Source organism: Limulus polyphemus, unplaced genomic scaffold (assembly GCF_000517525.1).
Source record: "Limulus polyphemus unplaced genomic scaffold, Limulus_polyphemus-2.1.2 Scaffold4326, whole genome shotgun sequence".
Classification (NCBI taxonomy): Eukaryota; Metazoa; Arthropoda; class Merostomata; order Xiphosura; family Limulidae; genus Limulus; species Limulus polyphemus.
In genome coordinates this window covers 16,400-29,655 of record NW_013669936.1, presented here as the reverse complement: position 1 = coordinate 29,655, position 13,256 = coordinate 16,400, and the positions used below count along the sequence as shown (strand labels likewise).

The following is a 13,256-nucleotide window of genomic DNA, read 5'->3' as shown; positions in this document are numbered from 1 at the left end:
ATTTATTGAATGTGTTATTTGCACATTGTCGTCTCTAAGTTTGAACTGATATTATAAAAGAAGAGCAGTTTGGTAACACTAATCGCCCAACTCTTGGTTTATTGAATGTGCTATCTGCACATTGTCGTCTCTATGTTTGAACTGATATTATAAAAGAAGAGCAGTTTGGTAACACTAATCGCCCAACTCTTGATTTATTGAATGTGTTATTTGCACATTGTCGTCTCTATGTTTGAACTGATATTATAAAAGAAGAGCAGTTTGGTAACACTAATCGCCCAACTCTTGGTTTATTGAATAGTAGGATTTGACCGTTACTCTTTCAGCGCACCCTCGACTCCAAAGTGTAAAACGCGTTTATTTATTTATTTGGGGGGGGGGGGGTCGCTAACGGCTGAGAACCATAAGCCCTCGGATTCACAGTCTGAGCAGGCTATCCACTAGGCTATGCCCGGTTCGATCTTCATATTAAGAAGTCGTTTCGTTATGTTCTTTTGGTATCACTTACATCTGGCCGACAAGTTCCAGCTTGACACTCAACTTTCCGAGTATAATTGTACTTACTTGATTTATCTGTAAATTATACAGGATGGGCCATTTGGCAATATTTTATGATCATTGATATCCAAATAATGAAATAATTTTGACTGATACGACATTTGTCCAATGTTATTCGTCACTTAATAGAATCGTGTTATGGATAACCATTACCACTTAATGAAACTTGATTTTTCATCTGCAATTTCTAAGCCTACCACTTTGACTTCTATGTATGACGTACCTGTTTTGTATTTTTATATATCATTATTAATGTGAAAAAGTTGTGAAGAAGTATATAAGATTGTTCGGTAACTATGGTAACAATTTTCGTATCCAATCATCACTGTCCTGGCCATCCACATGGCCTGTTACGATACTAGATAAGAGCCCCGACTTCCTTTGTTTCAAATCAATTTAAGTTTACTGATTTGTAAATACACATACAATTTATCAACTTCCTGGAGGGGCAAATTATAGGGTCTTAGGAAGCGAAGTTCTCCTATTTCACGATAACAAAATCATACTAAACGTGGAATTTTAGCGTTTTGAGGAAACTTATATCTGTAGTGTTGAACTGTAAAGGTAAAGGAAGAGAAGATGTAATTCCAGTATGGAATAAACTGTCGCACAACATAGCTAGTGAAGAAAGATAAACAGCTTGCTATCGTAAGAAACACAATTGCAACTAGAGAAATAACGTCTCCTGAAATTTTAAATAACATAATTCACCCGGCTTTAGGCCTAAAAAGCGACACAGGAGCTGTGTTCACAAGCTTTTCCAAACGCGCATAACCGAACAGAAGAACAATCATCCAGAGCTACAAAAGTGCTATCTGGTATATGATCAACATATTGGATGAAACATATAACTACCGAAGTGTTTTTGATCTTCCTCAGTTTTCTTCGAATGAGATGAGTGTTACTTGGTTTGGTTTTGGTTTGGTTTGAATTTCGCGCAAAGCTACACGAGGGCTATCTGCGCTAGTCGTACCTAACTTAGCAGTGTAAGACTAGAGGGAAGGCAGCTAGTCATCACCACCCACCGCCAACTCTTGGGCTACTATTTTAACAACGAATAGTGGGATTGACCATCACATTATAACGCCCCCACGGCTGAAAGGGCGAGCATGTTTGGTGTGACGGGGATTCAAACCCGCAACCCTCAGATGCCGGGCCTGAGTGTTACTTAACCAACGCACTAGGTCCTGTACATTTCATCGAAATAATATATACATTTTTTCATGGGAGTTAATGTAGGCGTATAAATTGTTATAATGAAATGTTATACATCTAAAGGGCAAGAAACATGCCAAGATGAGCTGTGTTATAGATATGTATGGCAAGAAACATGCGAAGATGAGCTGCGTTATAGATATGTATGTCAAGAAACATGCCAAGATGAGGTGTGTTATACATCTGGAGGGCAAGAAACATGCCAAGATAAACTGTGTTATACATCTGGAGGGCAAAAAACATGCCAAGATGAGTTATGCTATACATCTGGAGGGCAAGAAACATGCCAACATGAGTTATGCTATACATCTGGAAGGCAAAAAACATGCCAAGATGAGTTATGCTATACATCTGGAGGGCAAGAAACATGCCAAGATGAGCTGTGTTATACATATGGAGGGCAAGAAACATGCCAAGATGAACTCTGCTTACTATTAAATCATTACTGCAAATTAGAATAATCTCCTACAACATCATCGGTCGTCGAAGAATAAGATGTAAGGTCTACTCACTCATTCTAGCATCAGTACTATAGATGATGCACAGACAGAAGTACCCGGTGTATTACACAATATTTTAGAAATGTTTTATGTGGTGGTGGTGTTAATTTGAATCAAGTAACTTAAGGGCTATGACAAACTATATTTGATCTGCTTCATTTTATAAATATATGATAAAGTAATTTAGATAGTGTTCAAGTTTTTATAATTAAGTTATCAAGTAAAATGTAGTAGATATAACATGATACGGATTTGGATGCTAATTTTATATTTTTAATATACTGTCAACAGTTAGACCATTACTCGTGAAGATAATTTCACCACATCAGTCCTTTCTTGCTGGCCAGAAATCTGAACTCCAGTGTCACAGTTACGGTTCTAAGCCTGCAGCTCATATTTCCTGGTGGAATGAACGCAAAGAACTCCGTACCTCGGTAACGACTGCAAGGACTGATAATTTCACTTACAGCAAATTGAGTTTCACCCCATCTGTTGATGACAACGGAAGTTACTTGTCTTGCCGTGCAGATAATCCACTGATACCAAATAGCGGCTTAGAGGACGGCCGGATATTGAATATTCATTGTAAGTCACAAAAACAACGAAGCTCATTACTTACTTCACATTATCAAAATAATACAAGTATTTACTTTTAGATAATATGAATGTTAAACCATATGTACATAGTAGCTAAAAAAATGTGTGTCACACACGAACTGTTTGTTATAATGCGTGAAAGTGAGAAACCTCACTACTATTTTGTAATGTTACTCTTTTGTTTGTATATTCCTGGTGTTGAAGTAGTCTTTAGTATTACTGTTCTAAAATTTGGAAAATGTTAGCCAAATTATCATTATTTGATTTCGTTATTTAACTTTTTTAAATAGCGTGGAAATAAATATATTTTTTTCATCGGGGGAAGAACTACGTACTCATTTTTTTTGTTTTTTTTTAATTTCGCGCAAAGCTACACGATGGCTATCTGTGCTAGCCGTCCCAGTACACAGTTACTTAGTTTATCATAAATATAGGCCCGGCATGGCCAGGTGGTTAGGACGCTTGACTCGCAATCTGAAGGTCGCGAGTTCGAATCCCCATTTCACCAAACATGCTCGCCCTTTCAGCCGTGGGGGCGTTATAATGTGACCGTCATTCCCAATATCCGTTGTTAAAAGAGTAGCCCAAGAGTTGGCGGTTGGTGATGATGATTAGTTGCATTCCCTCTAGTCTTAAACTGCAAAATTAGGGACGGCTAGCGCAGATAGCCCTCGTGTAACTTTGCGCGAAATTCAAAACAAAAAAACAGCCAATACTTATAAATGTATCTCAGAATAAAATTGTTAATTCGTTTTCTTAACCTTAAATTCCTCTTCTACAATCATTAATTAATGCGAAATTTTTCCTTCATAGACACACATTCCAGCAATCCTCAAATTTTAGAAAAATAGTCTATAATTTCTTTCAATTCTTCACATTTTTTTATAATTTTGATATAAAGTAATTCTACTTTTTCTAAATGTTTCATAGCACGAACTTTAGTTTTTCTAATAATATTATAATTACTATTATTGCTTACTTGATTATAGCATACTTTGTCCTTGCTTGGCGTTTAAAATGATTTATTTAGAATCTGCCAGGTGAAATAGTTATAACAATTGAGCTGATTTTTTTGTCAAATATTGTTAGCCGCGGCTCGTAGAATGGCTCCATCATCTCTTGACCGAATTGAGATCTAATTACAGTTTGGACTCAGAAAGTTAAACCCTTTCGATTGATGTATTTGACCATGTCTAAGGTCTCAAGATTAATTTACTTTAGCCCTGCCTAAAAGAATTTCAATTCGAGAATAGGCTGGTAGAGATCCAAATCGGTAGATAAAATCGAATCGGGCATACGGGCGCCCCACGCTTGGAATTGCTGGCGCACTAATAAAAAGGAAAAGAAGTGTCATAGATCAATTTACTCTAACCCTGCGTATAAGAATTTCAAGTGCCGCGGCTATCGAGAATTCCTTCTTGTTTTTATACGTACCACTTTAAGGTCTTCTGGTTTTTCATTCTATAGAGAAGTTTTATGCATTTACTTCAATAAAAAAGTAAAGCCCAAAGAGAATGAGTTCACAAAGCTAATAAATTATACTCACAAATTAAAGATGAAAGAGATAAGCCGCATGATGCAAATCTAAGATCGACGTAAATCTAGCAATAACCAACATATTCTGCTGGTCTCATTTCAACAATGTGTATTTTCTTTAGATTATTATCAAACTAGCAATAACCAACATATTCTGCTGGTCTCATTTCAACAATGTGTATTTTCTTTAGATTATTATCAAACTAGCAATAACCAACATATTCTGCTGGTTTCATTTCAACAATGTGTATTTTCTTTAGATAATTATCAAACTAGCAATAACCAACATATTATGCTGGTCTCATTTCAACCATTTTTATTTTCTTTAAATTATCAGATTGCTTGTGGCAGTGTTTCTCAACGTTTTTCAGCTCGCGACACACTTTTAATGTTTCAAACTTTTTACTGCACATGGAAATATGTCTGTATGGTAAGCCTAGTGGCACGCCACTGATTAAGACAGGTAGAAATCACTCTTATACTGTGTATCAAAGAAAAAAAGAAATAAAATTTTAAGTTTAAAAAAATATATTAAATTTACATTACTAAATAAAAATTACTTAATAATCACAAAAATTCCTCGGCATACAGTTTGAAAACTGTTATATTACTTTTGCTTACTGTAGATGGTGTAAGTTGAGTAAGGATTTTCTATGTACGATCATAGATCTCACGAATCATTAATTTGTATGAAACCATTGAACGTTTCAATGCTGAAAACCCATTCTTCATTATAACTGCTGCATGCTTCATTTACTCGTATTGTGGTTGTGCAAGAAGTAGAAACGTATGGGATTATGTATACCTAGAGTAATACCCTTAATGTTACACTGCCAAAACATTAAACTTATAGCTGTGATTATATATAGTGTAATGACCTCTTAGGACGAACTTCAGTTTTAAATAAAGTTTCTGTTCTTTTCAGAAACGACAAGTTTATACAGCTATAATTTTTTACTTGGTAAAATAACAATGACAAAATGTGGTCCTGGATTATATAGTTGCTAGGAATGTTATATTGTTGTAATAGGTAAAAACAAAACATACTACTAAACAAAGCTTAAGCAACAAAAATATGTTTAAACGTTATGTGTGATAATTTCATCTGGTTGTAGGCCTAAAAATAGCAACAAAAATATGTTTAAACGTTATGTGTGATAATTTCATGTGGTTGTAGGCCTAAAAATAGCAGCAAAAAAGTTGTTTTATGTAACTGTTTTGCGTTTTTAACAATGATGATGTTTCAAGATGATTAGGAAATATTTCATGTCATAAATTCCTCCACAGTATTAAAGCATTTCTATAATTATAGCTAAATAGATAAATATTTGATTGATATTTTTCTTGCATTAAGCTTTTCGTCTGGCTATAATCATAGAAACTTAATGATTGATAGTGTAACATTAATTTTTCATTACTTTTTACTGAAGATCCACCTCTAGTTTCACTGAAAGTTTCAACGAGTACAGATTTAGAAAATATTACCGAAGGAGATGGAATTTCCATGAAATGTATCATTCAAGTAAACCCTGCACTGAAGAAATTAGAGTGGCTTCAGAATGGACGTGTATTACAAATAAACCAAAGGCATGATATCATTATGACGGATGAAAAATTAGACATAAGAAGTTTAAAGCCACACCACAGGGGGACCTACAAATGTGTAGCTTATAATGACGTTGGCCGAACAGAGAGTAATGGAATCAATCTTAACCTAAGATGTAAGTGAATGTTTAAAATCAACCATTAGATAAACAACTTAGAAGTTTCGTGGAATATTCATTTAATTTTTCGCATTATTATTAAACATGTCTTATATAAAATGTTCTTTTATTTCTCGAAAGATATATTTGAACTTTTAAGATAAAATCGATTTAAGAAGAAAAATAAAACGATATTGGTATCTAAGAATTGTGATTTTATTCCTATATTAGACGTAAAGCACTTAATTTAATGTGAACTGGATATTGGAGAATAAAAAAAAATTAATGTTTCAAGTAACATATATTGCAATTTTAACGTTTTGGACGGATTTGGTATGGAAATTATGTCTTCGATTTCAGCAAGTAATATAACATAATCTTTTGGCAATACATTGAATGTTATTTTAGAGGAAATTACGAAATGAAACTTTATCTACTGAAGTACAATATGACTATTAAAAACTATACGAAATGTACCTTTACCACGTATGTGATATTTCGGACACTTTTTACCTAGATTTCCTGAATAACACACATATCTAGAGGATTATAAAGTGAATAGAGAGATAATATTTACTGGCCCTCAATCTTATTGACTTTGAGTCTTTGAATGCTACGTGGTTTGCATTTAAATATTGTGTTTATTCACAGTATCTTTGTTCACTCAATCTTCTCTAGAAGATTTGCATTAAGAATGTTGACGGCATTACACCAGATACGTCACAGCATAAAAGAAGAATAAGGTGTAATGAAACTGTAATGTGTAACTGGATTAGAAGTTTTTTCTGGACTGTATCTACCTAAAATGTAGACGAGGTCGAGCCTCCTTAGAACTAAGAGAAAAACGTCGTCTGCTCTTACAGTCCAGACATATGCAAGCCATAAAAACTTCCAATCCTTTGCGCTGTGTAATATATGAAGAACATAAAGTGTAATAGATAAGATATAAAACTTTGGATGTATGTTTGATGCTTTCTTTTTCCAAACAACTGGAACACATGATTCCTGGATACTTTGTAAATCTAACTTCATTCTACCTTACTAGTTCACACATGAATTCCCGGGGATTTGTAAAATATTACATTTACGAAAACAGAAAGGATTTTGTTAAACCAAAAAAAAAAAGGAAGGAAACTATACATAAAACAGACTTCTTGGTGTTGATTTTCTTAAAAGCAATCGAAGTAATAACATTATTTTCTTTTCTTGCTAATAAACTCTTCCGATAATATTTTTATTTATATTTATAACTGTTTAAATGATAGTCACTCCGATTTGTGCCAAAAGAACGAAACAGGAGTTCAGAGTTATGAACAACAACAGCGTAACCATAAAGTGTACGGTACAAGCCAATCCATCTGATCTTACGTTTCAGTGGTATCTAAAGAATTCTTCCCACACAGAAGAAATCAACGGAGTTAACAAAAATAATACTCTGAACATTTTGACGTACACGCCAAGAAAAGAATCTGATTATGGAGATGTTGTCTGTCAAGCAAGTAACAGTATTGGTATTCAACAGGAACCGTGTGTTTACAAGATTCTTCCCGTGGGTAAGTCATTTTCTTTTTGAAATCCTATAAGCTCTTAATATTCACATTAATCTAAGAAAAACGTATTTAAAATTGACAGATATTTCTCAACAATGCCATCTGCGTTACTACGTAATTCACCAACAAGATGTCCAAACTTTATTCCAAGATGAATTAAAATGAAAATGAACACATATACTACTAAAAACTATGCTTTACTATCACTTAGACCCACTGTACAATTTATTTATTCAATCTGCTAGCACGAAATAAAAACAATTAAAGCAAATGCTATATGAAGACTTGCTACAATAAACTAGATATATATATTAGTTTCTGTATATCTAATCAACTTAACTACAACATTGTTTTTCTTGAAGCTTAAATTCTTGTTCGATATAATTTTTACTTTTGTTGTTTCAAACCACGTAACTCCTACTCAGAAAGTAGATAATACTCTTAAATATTTATTACATTTTTTAAAATGAAATGTTATGTAGAATTTCAGGAATAAATGAGCTGACTGTACTCAAGATACTTAGAAAATGTAAGGAACAAAAGACTAGAGTAAATTACAATAATGGATTTCCCATTAGCCCTTAGAACGCCGAAATGAGCTCAGTTGTTCATATTTGTTGAGAGTAATCCCGATGGAATACAGTCTTTGTTAATTATGTTTATGTTTTAGAAAAAGAGTTTAAATATAACATCTAATAAACCTATCAATCTGTTTTTAAAACTAAATAAAATGGAGCTAATTCAAACTTTATATAATCTAAGTTCATTGTATACATACTCGTCCCGAGTAAACTTTAAGGGTTTGTTTTATTCCAAACTTCTTCCAAACTTAAAAACGCTATTAAACCTTAGTTAGATGCGTATAAACGTATCTAGGGTATTTATTATTTATACACTAAAAAACTGCAATATAAAGCTTTCGTATTTATTGCATTATAAAACCTTATCCTCTTAAGATCCCCTAGCTAAGTTGACCAGAACTACACATACTACATTTCTGGATTGTTCGTAGTACGTGTACTTATTACCTAATGTTAACTTATATGTTTTATATTATGAAATGTAACAAACTAACTAATATATTTTAGGCCTTTATTTTAATTATATATATATATATATATATTTTAGGTAAGCCAGAATTTCTGAGAAACTGCATTGTTTTTGACCAGTCCGCCACTGGGTTCTCAGTACACTGTCAGGAGGGCTACAACGGAGGTCTCAACCAAACCTTTCACATGGAGGTATACTCGATAACAACAACAACGAAACACAGACTCGTCGCAAACATAACACAAGACACAATACCTGTTTTTGGTGTTGAGGTCTTACCGGCAAGCTCGAACTTTATTGTTGTGTTGTACGCCTCTAATAACATTGGAAGAAGCAAACCAGTCTCGTTAAGGGCACGTACGTCCTCTGCAAAACAGGAACTAAAGGGTAAGGTGAACGTATACCATCCTTACAAGACATCTGAGCACATAAGAACCATATTACTATTACTTACAATGCAAATTCTAACCGTAAAATCATATAAAAATACATTTTGATAAAAAGTGGCGACACACAACTCCAGTATCAAAAACTGCTATAAGTTGTTATTTAATACGATGGCTACGTTACCAAATATATAATAAAAATTATGTAACAAATGAGTTAAATAAGAATGGATTGTAACAGTTATGTAACAAATGAGTTAAATAAGAATGGATTTAAGAATGGATTATAACAATTGTGTAAGAAATGAGTTAAATAAGAATGGATTATAACAATTGTGTAACAAATGAGTTAAATAAGAATGGATTATAACAATTATGTAACAAATGAGTTAAATAAGAATGAATTATAACAATTGTGTAACAAATGAGTTAAATAAGAATGGATTGATTTGTTACATAATTGTTACCATTCTTATTTAACTCATTTCTTACACAATTGTTATAATCCATTCTTATTTAACTCATTTGTTACACAATTGTTATAATCCATTCTTATTTAACTCTCCATATTTCTCCAAGAAGGAACTATGTGTTTGAAACTATTGAAAACAATTCATTAAAAAGCTACATAGAACTGATGAGTCTTCCTACTCAGGAATCATCTTTACAGGCGACATGATTTTAGTAGAATCTTTTGTTCTCATATTTTAATGTAAGTTTACACGTTTATTTTCTAAAACTGAATTCACTAAATGTTTTTACGATACTAGTTGTGTTGTACAAGTTTACGGGCTGAATAATACCCACCCAGTTTTTCCGATGTTAAGCGAAAAATACTAGACAAATTGTCATGAAAATGTACCATCAAGTCTTGTAAGAGATACCTGTAATAAAGGTAATTAACCGGTTATTGGTTGTCTACGTTCCCACATGTATTTGTATATAGCATAATTTACATTTGTGAATTTTGCAAAGCTGTATAAAAGTTTTAGTGATACGTAAGTAATAAAGCCCCCCCTCGGTGGCATAGCGGTATGTCTGCGGACTTACAATGCTATAAACCGGGTTTCGATACCCGTGATGGGCAGAGCGCAGATAGCCCATTGTGTAGCTTTGTGCTTAACTTCAAATAAACAAACTAATAAAGTTATCATAATTTTCCACTTTTACTAAATTAAAAAACAGAAAATTTCTAACTTCGAAACAATTAAGAGCATAGAAACCATGTGAGAATAAATTGGTTGTAAAAATCCTGATGCTCGACAATGGGTTTTAACCTCTCGAGACCCGGAAAATTATGCTTTCAGTAATAACACGAGCAGCCCGACATTTCCAGGTGATTAGGGCACTCGTGAATTTATTGAAACTAGTACGTTGATCAGTAAAACCCAGGACTGATGGTATGATTATGCATGGATATACTTATATTTAGATTAACAAACACTTAATACATTTCAAAAAAGGCCCGGCATAACCAGGTGGTTAAGGCGCTCGACTCGTAATCTGATGGTTCGATCCCTGTCCAACCAAACATGCTCGCCTTATCAGCCGTGGGGGCGTTATAAAGTGACGGCCAATCCCATTATTCGTTAGTAAAAGAGTAGCTCAAGAGTTGGCGGTGTGTGGTGATGACTAGCTACCTTCCCTCTAGTCTTTTACTATCAGGTACATTTGTACATTTGCTGTTGTTTTAAACTTATATTAAAGATTTTCTTCATTACCCATTCAAGCCGTCTCCAAGCATTATTAATATAGTAGTCACTAGCCAATCATCTACGCTCATTTCATCTTGTTTACGTCCATAAACCTAAGAACTATGCACAAATATTTTAAAAGACCAGTTAGTTCCTAACACTACTTTATTTTACTCCACTTTAAATATATTTTCCAGCAATGTTGTTAAAGCACCCGTTTGTTGTAATATCATATCTCACGGCCATGATTGCAAAGTGCTTCACAAAAGATGATTTCAATGGCTGGAACATTTCTTAGTAAGGTTCCATTTGATGTTTACAATATATCATCCCTTGAGAGCGGTATGTGATTGTGAAAGCATTTACATTTTGCTGTATTTTCTAACTTTTACCCAAGTACACTGCATGAGGAACTTAAGAATGAATCGCTCCTATATGGATATCTTATTCTTTAGGAAAAAATGGAAAATAAGTATATTTGTAAACCGGGATACGTAAAATTTAGTTTTACTAAGTTTTGAAGATAGTTATTATATGATTCCTTCTTAAAGGATAGTGAAAGTAATCATCATTAGTTTATTATTTTCAATCACAATTCAGCTTAGAATTGAAACAAGACGATCGTTATTTAACTAAAGATGTAATTATTTTTACTATGTATAAACCGTTTTTCATCTTAATCTTCATATCACATCTGGTTCTTTTCAACATCTTGCTTCAAAATACTCACATAGAATATTTGATTTTGTGTCTCAGTATTATCTCGTGTATAAAATAAATGATTAATTTATTCAGGTTAAGATTTACATTTCTATAAAAGACTATTTCGATATAAGAGTCAATTTAAACATATTGTTTACAGTATCAAAATTATTCAGAACATTACATTTTTTTCTCCAAAAACATACTTGTCTTGAATAAAATCAATCAACATTTTTACTGCTCAATGTTGAAGTACTTCATAGAAGATGTGAAAACGCTTAACAAAAATATATCGTTTTTACAGTAAAAGATTGCTGAATTAACCTTGATTACGTTTCAAAGAAACCGCAGGTGCGAAACTTTAGCTTTTCACGTTACTAAATAAACACTGTAATTTTCCAGATCGGGCAGATGACGTGGATGTCCACAAGTTAGTAGCAGTAATTACTGGGGCCGTTGCTCTCGTTTCTATTATTGCGGGTATGGGTTTTATCATTAGTCGGTACCAGATAAGGTGCCACTCTCGAGTGTCAGGTACGTTGATGACTTCTTTACTTGGACACCAACGCTCTATTTTATGAGAACTCAACCAAGTAATTGCTTATTATTTGACACTGAAAGGAAATGAACGTGTTCGTTGGTCTATTTGCAACCAGAAGCAGTTTAAAGTACTCTACTTTAAAAAAAGTCATAAATACAAATATTTTACTACTACTTAATTTAGTGGATAAATTGAGTTAAAAATAACAGCTTATAAAATCAAAGAAAGGCATAATGAAGTTTACGATTTTTAGGTCATTTATTCTGAATGTCGGTAATTTATTTAAAACTCTAATAGCTTCTGCAAAAACACACAAACACCAATGTATATCAAACCAACATGATTTTTTTACATGTAAGGATTTAGTATTTGGTAACCTATCAGTTTATTAATATGCGTGTTCTCAAACGTGAGGTATTAGAAGCTAGAGGACGATTAGTAGTTAATTAAAACGTTCCTTTCGTAATTTTGAAGTGTCATATAAATCAATAGCTTTATTGTGCTTAGCAAACACACGATTTTCTTTGGGAATTTTTTTACTTTAACCATATACAAGTGAATGACACAGAGGTGTAAGAGTATATATATTTTCCCTGTAAAAAAGACATAGAGAGTTTTTATATATAGCTTTTTGAGATTGATCATTGCTTCTATAAGTGCTTCCGATGGCTTAGCGGCAAGCTAGATGATTTATATGTTAAACATATGGGTTCGAACCCAGCGGTGGTAATAAAGAGATAGCTCATTGTGCATCTTTGAACTTAACAACAAACAAAAGTCCAAAAATGTTCTGATAGTTAAGCAAGAACGTTCGTAGCAATACACGTTCTTGCTTTCTTGTTTAATTGAACCGGCATCTATGGCTTGTTTAGCCTATCACGAGTAAAATAGCCTACAGGAAAATACCTTCCTGTGAGGTGTCTTCAATTAATCAACTTTTGATCCTGGTGTTCCTTCACCCCAGGCATTGTAAGCAGATACTATATTTTCTGATTGTAGCGAAAGTATTCTATTTAATTACTGACAATTAATGTTCTCATCTAATACCTGGAGGTTCTACAAGTAAGTACTTAAGATAACCTTCAGTTAAAGTAATTTTCTCTTCTAATGCCTGAAGGGTCTACAAGTAAGTACTTAAGACAACCTTCAGTTCAAGTAATGTTCTCATCTAATACCTGGAGGTTCTACAAGTAAGTACTTAAGACAACCTTCAGTTAAAGTAAT

General features: G+C 33.2%; 1 protein-coding gene across 1 annotated transcript in view; it reads left to right on the top strand.

The window, feature by feature from the left end:
• LOC106470968 (synaptogenesis protein syg-2-like) overlaps window positions 1-13,256 on the top strand; it is a 74,522-nt gene that overhangs the window by 50,692 nt on the left and 10,574 nt on the right. Inside the window, exons 6-10 of the mRNA XM_022399609.1 lie at window positions 2,565-2,858; window positions 5,837-6,127; window positions 7,375-7,662; window positions 8,788-9,096; window positions 11,894-12,025. Coding sequence (XP_022255317.1) covers window positions 2,565-2,858; window positions 5,837-6,127; window positions 7,375-7,662; window positions 8,788-9,096; window positions 11,894-12,025 — 1,314 coding nt within the window. The remainder of the gene's footprint in view (window positions 1-2,564; window positions 2,859-5,836; window positions 6,128-7,374; window positions 7,663-8,787; window positions 9,097-11,893; window positions 12,026-13,256) is intronic.